At 37.6% G+C, this 10,812-nt stretch overlaps 1 protein-coding gene across 3 annotated transcripts in view; it reads left to right on the top strand.

Annotated features, from left to right (window-relative positions):
- The first annotated feature begins 5,889 nt into the window (after window positions 1–5,889).
- Window positions 5,890–10,812, top strand: part of LOC138704602 (nuclear receptor coactivator 6-like) — a 708,935-nt gene continuing 704,012 nt past the window's right edge. For all 3 annotated transcript variants that reach the window (XR_011333375.1, XM_069832672.1, XM_069832673.1), the window contains exons 1-2: window positions 5,890–6,317; window positions 6,669–8,162. Coding sequence is in view for 2 of the 3 variants with exons in the window: in XM_069832672.1 (XP_069688773.1) it covers window positions 6,754–8,162 (1,409 nt within the window). In the remaining variant the exon portion in view is untranslated. The remainder of the gene's footprint in view (window positions 6,318–6,668; window positions 8,163–10,812) is intronic.

Raw genomic sequence — 10,812 nt, 5'->3', positions numbered from 1 at the left:
CTCTCTTTATTTAGCGGCCACCTCTTGCACCGGCCAGTGGCCGGGGTCTATTTGGATTAGAACCTGACTAACAGTCACTGTCCAACAAAAAATCTTTTCACGGATACTGTCTGACCTATTTTTTTCATTGGTTAGAGGACAGGAAGCAATGTCACGGGGACAATAGCTAAGTGTACAACAGTACACCCTCCATATCTTGGGGTTAGTTGGTTACTGTTTTACGACTCTTTTGTCACTTTCCACTCCAACCCTGTACAGCTTTAAATTCTTACTCGTTTTTAAAGGATGGAAACACGGACTTTTTCTATCGAAAATGTCACAGTATGTTTTAGGTCAGTAGTTAATCATTCGAATTTTTTTCTCTATTTGGGCCAGCTTTTACGAAATTTTTCTTCTTTTCATTCAGTTGAGTCAGAGGAATTAGTTTGAGAGAGAAATCATATCTAACAATAAATCTAGAGTGGTGTTAAGTTTAGAGGCGAGACGAAAAATGATTGAAGAAAGTGAGAAGGGAACATGTGCGAGAAAAATTGCAGAAATATTCAAATGTGGAAGGACACAAATAAACGGTATAATTAAGAATAAAGATGAAATATTAAAATAATGAGAGAAAAATATGCGTGGTGGCCAAAAAAGGAAGAGAGAATCTGTGTTTAGTAATGTGAATGATTTCGTTTACGAATGGTTCAAGTGTGCGAGGGCGAAGAAATTGCCAGTAAGTGGGCCTATGATTCAAGAGAAAGGTCTTGAAGTTACCAAATAATTCAATGTAAGCAATTTTTTGCTAGTAATGGGTGGTTAGAGCGGACATCACACCTCCAGTCCCTTGATCAAGGTATTATCCATTAATTTAAACTGAGGTACCGTAAGCAAGTTTTGAAAAGGCTAGTTGCAAGAATGGAAGAGGCTGACATTAATATGCACGATTGTTATGTGGACACAGTACTAAAAAGTCAATGAAATTCAGTATTTTCATGCTGATTCATAAAAACCGCAACCTTAATCAAGCGGCCACCTGATGCAACGGCCATTTTACAAGGTAACTTCAGATGGCCGCTTTAGACAGGTTTCACTGTAGGTTAAAATTGAATCGATCGTTATTGAAAGGTCACATGTCCACTTTCTTGACAAATTGAGTTATGACCACCATAATATTTCTCTTTGGTGTAGCGCACCGTTTGCTGAAGAAAAGGAACAAGTACGTGCACTCTACCGAGTGTTACAGTGTAAAGAAGTTTCCGTTTAGTATTGAAAGGGCACGTGTCCAGGACATGTTACCTATCAGTAACAAACTATCTTCTTTTCCCATCATTCATTGCATGATGTACAATATATTATGAGACTTGAATGTAATATTAATCGAAACACAGTTCTCGATACACTAATGTTTGCCGACGATCAGGTTATTATCGCTAAAACAGAGGATGCTTTACAAAGAGCCATTTATAATTTGCAAATAACTGCCTCAGATTTCAATATGGAAATCTCAAAAGAGAAAACAAAAGTCATGGCATTTTCGGGAGAGAATCCAATTCCAAGTAAGATCAAGATAAATAATACTTTAATTGAACGTGTTAATTCCTTTAACTATTTAGGTTATAATCTCTCTTACATCATTGATGAAGATATGTCGAACAAAATATCTAAATTTATAAAAATCACTGGCGTAATTAACACCGTCTTCAAATCATCCCATGTTCAGAAACATACAAGGCTAAAGGTACGGTAAAGTGGGGTGACTTTGAACAGTAATTTAGCGCCTTTCTAAATTAAATGCTGTACCCAATTGCGAAAAAACTGAACTAATTTATTGACAACTTAAACAGTTTTTTCGCAATTGGGTACAGCATTTAATTTAGAAAGGCGCTAAATTACTGTTCAAAGACACCTCAGCGTTCAAAGTCACCCCACTTTACGGTATATAAGACACTAGCTCGACCAGTCCTCACTTACGGTAGCGAGGCATGGACAATCAGAAAAGCTGATGAGCAAAAGCTGACGACAGCTGAAATGAGGTTCATGCGACGAACAGCGGGATGCTCTTTGCTGGAACACCGTAAAAATGTGGACATATTGCAGGAACTAAAAATGGATCATATAGTTAATTTTGTTCAACAATATCGACTTCAGTGGAAAAAACATGTTGAAAGGATGGATCGCACTAGATGGCCTAAACAGATTCTTACTTATGTACCAAGAGGAAAGAGGAAATTTGGAAGACCACGAAAGCGCTGGCATGAGACCGTAACAGATCCTGTAGGGTCTAATACTTGATGGAGATGATGATGATGATCATCAATATAAAATCTCATGATTCCGTTCTTTGTTTACAACAGTTACAAAATGGCGAGTAGTTGAATCATTAGGAAAAAGGAGTGCTTAAAGATCACAAATATATTTTTAAATTTTACAATATTCAATGATGATTTTTGATGCTAAGTCCCCAGGTAGGCCTACAGTGGTTGTATATGAATATATTTGAGTAATGACACACACATTCAAGTTACTGCATAGAATTAATGCGATGTATCCTAGAAAGTAAATCATATTATGGAAAAGTTCCAATAAATAAGAAGAAATTTGAAGATGTGAGCCAAGTTATGCAGTATGTACTTCCTGAATATCTTCAATTTTATGTGGAAATTCCCCAGTAGCCGATTGAAGAAAAAAACAATGAAGATGACTGAAAACTTCAGAGGAAGTGTTTAATGAAGAAACTTAAAAGCTTTTATGCTTTTAAATTGCTTTATATCAAATATGCTATATTGCCATAGCAAAATAATGTTCTGAACGGTTACATTCTTAAATATTTGTTAGTCAATAATAGTGAAAACACATTTAAGAACATAAAAATTCATTTTATTACATTTTACTTATTTATTATTGAAAGGGCAGTAGTCCATCATAAATTATTTTTTTTATAGTTAAGTTTTGGTGATGCTACTATTAATTTATGCATGTAAATGTAACTTAACACCTTTGTCGTCGAATAAAAAATATCTGATTAAACTACAAAGTACCGTTAGCAAAATAAACAGTTTTTTGTTTCTCCTGTAAAATTGACAAAAGTGGACATGTGACCTTTAAAAAATAATCGGTTCAATTTAACTGGTGCTTCAGGGCTAATTAAGAGAGCTAGCTTCACAGTGGTGCTTATACTCGTACATAAGTAGGGAAATTAAACTTTCATTTGAGAATACCGTTCTCACTTCTGGTTGAGGCAGGACCGATTAAGACTTGTAACTCCTTGGTAGTGAGCTACATCACCTCCACCTCACCAAATATGATTTACAGTTCATGAATCCTTTAGTGTTATTAAGTGTCCTAACTACACTATGTGGCATGTAAACCAATATTTATTTTTGATAAAATTTTATTACTCTTTAACTTCGAATATCAGTAGTACCATACTGCATAGACGGAGAGAGAACAATTTCCTTGTGGGAGCAAAGCAAAACCATAGAATCCCCATATAACGGAGTTATGCGGGACGTCATTTACCTCCTCCCCCCCATTATAGTTTGACCATGGTACAGTATATCGGAATATGATTATTTAATAAAGGTATTTTAGAGGGCATGTTTCTTACAGTGTTACATCCACATCCGCGATGTTTCGGACCGAATTGTATAGGGCTTGAACTGTAGATCTACAAATTATATTATTTTTTAATGCCAGGTGTTTGACAATAAAGTCATTTGACCTCTTACATTTCGATATTTTTCAAAGATATTGTCATGGTCAGGTACTGAAGCACAGATTTTGAGGTATTCTGAATCCATTTCTTGATTTGACTTGCACAATGGGCAGTTAAGGGACTGATATATTCCAATTCTATGCAGGTGCTTGCCAATCTAAATGCAGCTACAGACGATTTTCGTGGTAAATCGGGAATGATGCAGAGAATTCCATTTTCCCCCTTGAGATTGTGTTATCAAATTTTGTTTGTTGAAGTCTGAGTATGTAGATTTAATAAATCTTTTCATAGAGTAAAATATGTAGATTTAGTAATAGGTCTGTAAATAGCAGTGCTGCCCTTCTTTGCTAAAGCATCCACATTCTTGTCCGCAATGGGATGGTATCCATTGCAATACAATTCTTTTATTGAGTGTTATTAATTGAGAGAGCATTTTAGTTATTTCTGCTGTTTGAGATGGTGTGTCTCTAGAGACTATTGATAGAATAGCTGCTATAAATTATAATAGGGCATAACTTAAGACAATCTCTCTCTTTTTCTCTCTCGTACAGAAACACATGCATACATCAATAAAAGTCCACACTTGTGAAGTAACGGTTAGCACGTCTGGCCGCGAAACCAGGTGGCCCGTATTCGATTCCCGGTCGGGGCAAGTTACCTGGTTGAGGTTTTTTTCCTGGGGTTTCCCTCAACCCAATATGAGCAAATGCTGGGTAACTTTCGGTGCTGGACCCCGGACTCATTTCACCGACATCATCTTCATCTCATTCAGACGCTAAATAACCTAAGATGTTGATAAAGCGTCGTAAAATAACCTACTAAAATAATAAAAAAAAACTATCAAAATAATCTCTTTCTCTCTCGTACAGATAACTCATCTCTATGTTAAAATCGGCAGCACTTCGAAGAGAACAACCGCCAGGATCGCCATCCGTCCGCCGTAAACGAACACGAGATGGCAATACAGTCGCTAATGCAATTCAAATGGGAATTATGACGTGACTCCTTAATGTAACAACTAGATGGCAGCGTAGTAAACCTGACAAAAGTTATTAACCTCAAAGCCTATCTGGGTATATATGATCTAGACGTGGAGAATATGCATACAATGACTGTTCACTGTTGAACTTTAGTTGCTAGCCACTAAGGTCGCTACTATCACACAGTCTACTAGTATACAGTCAACGAAGCTCAATACGTACCTTGATCTAGGATACGTATTAAATATGCATCCATACCTAGTTGCTAACCACTAGGATCGCTAATATCGCCTCATTACAGACAATGCGAAATAGTACCGGCACAGTCTATTGTTCCTAGCACCCTCACAACTCAAGCTTCGTGTCTGTATATTCTAGACTGTGGTCTATTGTTTCTAGTGCTCTCAGTTGCTAACCGCTTGGAGCATTGTATCATGGGGAATGCAAAAAAAGTCATCTCAAGCTTCGTGACAGCACAGTCTAGTATATAATGTCACGAAGTTTGAGTTGTGAGGGTACTAGGTACAATAGACTGTGCAGGTACTATTTCGCATTGTCTGTAATGAGGCGATAGTAGCGATCCTAGTGGTTAGCAATTATCTATGGATGCATTCTGTGTATACTAAACTGTGGTGACAGCACAGTCTGTGACTATGTATTGGACTGTGGTATAATATTATAGACTGGAAGAATATTATGTCCAACACTAAAGTTGTGATTTATTTAATAAAAGCATTTTCTGAATTCATCTTTGAAGTATAAAAATTATTAATTTTATCAGGACTTTTGCGATAATATATCATAGGTAACCATATTAATCATGTGCGATGATGCCACAGATGCCTCTCGCCCACTCCATATGAACAACCTCTTTGTCACGGGGATGAGTCTTTGCCATGATGAATAATGGCAATATGCTCTTGTGCTTCGCTCTAGTGTTGGCTTATGCAACTAGTCACTAAAAAGGTTAGAAAAAAACTGCAGTTGCTTTCCATTGTCTTCAAGTGCTAGCTAGAAAGCGATTATGTTGTTTCTGAGCATTGGAAGCAAGAAGAGTATATAAAATACTGTGCACGTAATTATCACTTATTTATTTAAATAGATAAAGAGCAATTCATTCGATTTAGCTGTAAAAATATAAATATATGATAAATGTAATTGATTGTTTTATGAACGCTGCCGACATTACGCTTTTTACGTTTCAGTTGTTTTATTGAAGTGCATCATGGAACCTTAAAAGCTGTCGAGATACCGCAAGGAATTCTGGGAGTGAAGGAAGGGAACCATATTTTTCCGATATCACATATGCGAAAATATTGTGGAGGGAAAGCGAGGATTGTGCGGTATTGTGTTTACTTATGCCATTTGTGCGAATTCAGATCAAATTTACAATTTTAAGGTGTCATTAAGCGAAGTGTTTGTTTTCTTAGTGCAACACTTTAACGGAGACGGCTGAAAACAGAAGTGATTTCGCGCAGGTGTTGAGCAGTTTACGGGATGCAGTGTTGATGACATTGATATCAAAACAACAGTGGGATACCTGGTTAGGCCGTTGTACTTGCGCATATTGTTTTAAGTGTAATGTCAGGAAGGAAAATCTTCCCGGAAATACAATCATATGCATCAAATACGACATGCAGGTATGCAAAATATATATATTTATGTCATGTAACATGAAGTGCATTACCTACATTCGTTACGTGATTTGTGTTGCGTATAAACTATATGCATGAACTCACTAAAAGTGGCACTTACATAAGGTTCGTTAAAATGAGGATATTTTCTGACTAACGTTAGGTTATATTTTTATTTATTATTGCCGTTTTTTTAATTTATTTACAATTAGGTATGAAATTGCCATTTAAAGGACTTTCGACTGTTATTACCTGAAGTTGCTCCTTGCAGAAAGACATCTGCAGTGAAGTTTTTAGTAATGTAGTTGAATAATTTTGGTCTGTGACGTTGCTAATTTTGATTTCTGTTAATTGCAGAGTTTACCAGAAGTAGTGGCGTGCCTATGTACATGCGGTGTGTCAGTGATGGTGGTGGCTGTTGCTTTGACAACACCATTGGACGATGGCTGGCAAGCCTGAGCCTCCCCAGAGTCACATTCAACATCATCAGCAACAAGCAAATGTCCAGAATGTTGTAGTGTATGTGTCGAATGATAATTTCGCGGCTCAAGCATATGCGACGGCAGTTAATCAACATAATGTGTCGGCATCCTACCCTCAGCAACAATCCCAACAGAATGGTGCAACAGCAGCTACGTTTGCTCCCTCGACACAGTCAGTGGCCCCCTTAGGGGCACCAATAAAGAATCTTAAACCTCCGTTAATCAAAACTCAGGACTTTCCTACAAGCAATGGCCTCATTGGTAACGTTTCCTTACCTCAACAGGCGAGTTTCTATGCATCGACCAATACCCCAGGTGGGATTGTGCAAACTAATGGCTTCCATCACGGGCATGGATCAAATGTCATAAATAATATTGCGTATAGCAGTAATAATGTCGGGCACAGTGGTGCAATCTTGAATCAAGGATTCGGGAGTGGGACGTCGGTTAAAGGTCTGGTGAATCTAGGCGGTCATCCGGGCATTGGGCAACAGCAGGCTGTGTGTCCAAACAGTATCGAGCTACCTTCTGCTGTAATAGGAAGTTCTAATGAACAAATCTGCAATGGATATTCCGTTGTGCCTCAGCCATCCCAAGCTATTGTGCAACAGCAACAGCAGCAGCAACGTGTGGCTGTTTCGTGTGCCCAGACATTCTTCAGTGGGCCTGATCAAAAGAATAACGCACACAACGAAGCTGGTGGCAACAGTTCCTCGGCCTCACAGGCTCTTGCGACAACTAATTTTATCACAACCACCCAAGGTGGGGATGCTGCTAACATAGTAGCAGTGATGGGGGGTGATGGGGGTGCCACCGGCTCTTCGACACCCTCCAGTGGGGCCGTTGTCTTCCCAAGATGCGATTCGGTGCGCTCGGAAACTGCAGAATCCAGCTGCAGCAGTTTGAGTTCAGGAGACAGCCAACCAGATGCCGGTACCAACTCTCTAACTTTGCTCCTGCCTCCTTCTGCGGGCCACCCTGTTGCTCCCATGAACAATCCTCATTTAGTGACGAGTGGGAGCAATAGCTTAGTTCATCAGAGTCCCACTACCGTCCCTCCGGGTCTAAATAACGCCGCGGGAATGGTGATGCTTAATAACGGTGTGAACGTACAACAGTCTGGGGCGCAGGCCGCGGGGATAGTGCGAACACCCGGTGGTGCCATATCACTTTCTCAACAACAGCTAGGAAATATCGTGTTGGCGATGGCAGTCCCCCCGAATGCTGCTGCACTGAACAATAACAACATGATTCAACAAACCAATCAGCCAGTTGCCACATCCGTTCCTGTGCAACCAGTGGTGCCAACTATTACAGTGCCATTCGGTTGGAAGAGACTCCATATCAATGGGGCAATTGTGTATATCAGGTCAGTCAGAGGTTTTGTAACTTTGGCATGGCATGCATTATTACTACTAAATAGATAGCTGTGTGATTTTTCAGCGATTTGAGTTTACAGATGTAGCATTTTATCGCATCCCTGAATTTCATATTTAAGTATTTTGATTTTTTTATAGCAAGCGACACCAAACTTTTTTTGACGAAAAAAAGTGGAAAAATGGTCAATTTTCAGAGGGAAGGTAGTTTGGAATGGGAAGAATTCATATAGGACGTCAGTTGACTTGAAAACAGATTGAGAAGTTTAGAAGAAAAGGGATATAAGTGCACTTAAAATAATTTTTAGAAAATGTAGTTTAAAGTACTTCGTGAAATTTTTTATTTCAGTTTTAATGTGTGATGTGGTTAAAAGATATATCCCTTTGCCAATAAAATTTTAGATGATTTATCTCGCCCTGGATGAATCTAGAAATGTCACTTGTACCACTTTGCTTCTGACTCTCTCATTTTTAGAAAATAGGCTAGCTAAAAATTGGAAAGAATTGATCGGTGCCTTTGTAGGCCTAACCTAAAAGTGATTATTTAACACATAACAAATTACCAGTCCTCAAAACTATAATTAAGAAAATCATTCGAGAAATAAGTAGGTACATGAAAAATTACACTTGAAAGTGTAAATAAGCAATTAAATATTTTATTAAACAATAAAAATTTAATTCCAGAATGTCCACGAATGAAAGCGGTCACACCTTTTTCGATTATATAAGGGACATGATTGTTTGGCTGTCCATCTTATGAAGTAAATATTTTTCCTACTCCTAATTGTTCATTTTGATATTACACACCTCTAGAACTGTAAAAATTTAACAGCTACAAATCTGTCATTACAATAACTTACTGGGAAGCAAGAAGACAAGTAGATGAACTCCAGTACTTCGAGAATTAGGAAGAAACCATTTAACACGCGAAATACAGAGGTAGAACGCTTGAAAATGAACGCGAATACCCGAAAAAAAAAAAAATTACGATGTAACAATTATGAACGAAGCTAACCTAACCTAACCGAAGTTGGAAGTTTCTGTGTTGTATGTGATAGAAAAGTAAGTATTTTAAAAGAAATATCGTGTTCTTACGTCAGAATGTAGAAAATCATGGAAAAAAAAAAAAAGCCTACCACTACCAGACAACAACTAAAATATTTCCCTGTTGGTCGTAAGATTGTTGTTTAGCTAACTGTCAAAAGTGACACCGATAAGGCGTCATGAGGGAACTAGGCCGGGAGATAATAGGGTAAGGCGGCCAGTTCCTTTCCCCTTTCATTGTATACGTTGTTGACTTGTAATATGGTAGTAAGATTATAGAATATTAATTATAGAAGTAGCTATAGATTGTAATAGACGGGGTTCAATACTGCATACTATGATGGTGATGACGTGTTTTAGGTCATTGGACGTAATTTGGCCGTATTTTAATTTGATAATTAAAAACTTGTTTAATCTTCGATTCTGCTACGCAAAATACACGGAAGAAAAAAAAAGTAGGCCTAGGCCTACTTAAAAAATTGAAAATAATCTCAGAATTGTAGCAAATCACTTTAAAGGCATTGTGTAATCACTGCGAAAGCTGTAAACTCACCCCAAATACCTTCGTTTCTTATATACTCGACCGACGATTTTCTCAGACATTTTCGCACGAAATCATCACGTAACCCATTTTTTATCGCCATTATTTTGCACTACGCGAGAAAGCACTTCTGTCTTCGGTTCAGGGTAAATCTGCGAATCTAACTACCAAAAGACATGCTAAAAGCCAGAACAAACAACCTAATCAGTCAATGATTCTTGACCTTACGAAAATTCGCCTATTTATTTTTCCAGATATAATAGGCCTATAGATATAGCTTATTTGTAAAGTTATACCATCTCCCAGTTTCATTTCATCTTTAAAAGACGCAACACAAATCAGACGTCAGTCCTCTTCGTGGTGCGCAGCCAAGTCGAAGATTCAATGATTTTAAAAAGAAACTATGTTACATGTGTTTATGTCAGAATGTAGAAGCTCGTGGGAAGAATATCCTTACTGATACCAAAGAACTACCTGCATATGCCCCCTAGTGGCCGTGAATTATAGGAAAGTAATTTTGAAAGTAGATACAGAGTGTTTCAATATTTGATACGATGATGATGACGTGTTTTAGTGCATTGCACGAAGTTTGGTCGTATTTTAATGGCATAATTAAAAACTTAAATCACAGATAGGCCTATGTTAATGTTATAAAATGAGATTTATGATTCATTTATCCAAAATTTATGGTAATTTCATAGGAAACATCTCCATGTATATGTCAGTTTTGCTTTAGTTAATAGGCTACATAAATTTTGTTAATTTTTCTTAATTGGTTCAGGGCACAAATTTAAGTAATAACTTATCTTCATTGCATTTAGATAAATTTCCCTGGACCAAAGACTTTAGAAGCACCTTCGATTTTAGGTTATTTGGTTCAAAATGCATGCATTTTTTTGTTGAGAATCAGTCCACAGTTTGCAGCACAAATTAAAGAAATAATTAGCTTACGTACTGTCTTCATTGCACTCAAATACATTGCCCTGAACCAAAGGAGTGAAATCATCGAATTTCTATATTACTAAGCAAATCTGACGTTGCCTATGTACATGAAATCT

This window comes from Periplaneta americana, chromosome 8, assembly GCF_040183065.1.
Source record: "Periplaneta americana isolate PAMFEO1 chromosome 8, P.americana_PAMFEO1_priV1, whole genome shotgun sequence".
Classification (NCBI taxonomy): domain Eukaryota; kingdom Metazoa; phylum Arthropoda; class Insecta; order Blattodea; family Blattidae; genus Periplaneta; species Periplaneta americana.
The sequence above is the reverse complement of the archived record's forward strand: the minus strand, read 5'-3'. Positions and strand labels throughout refer to the sequence as shown.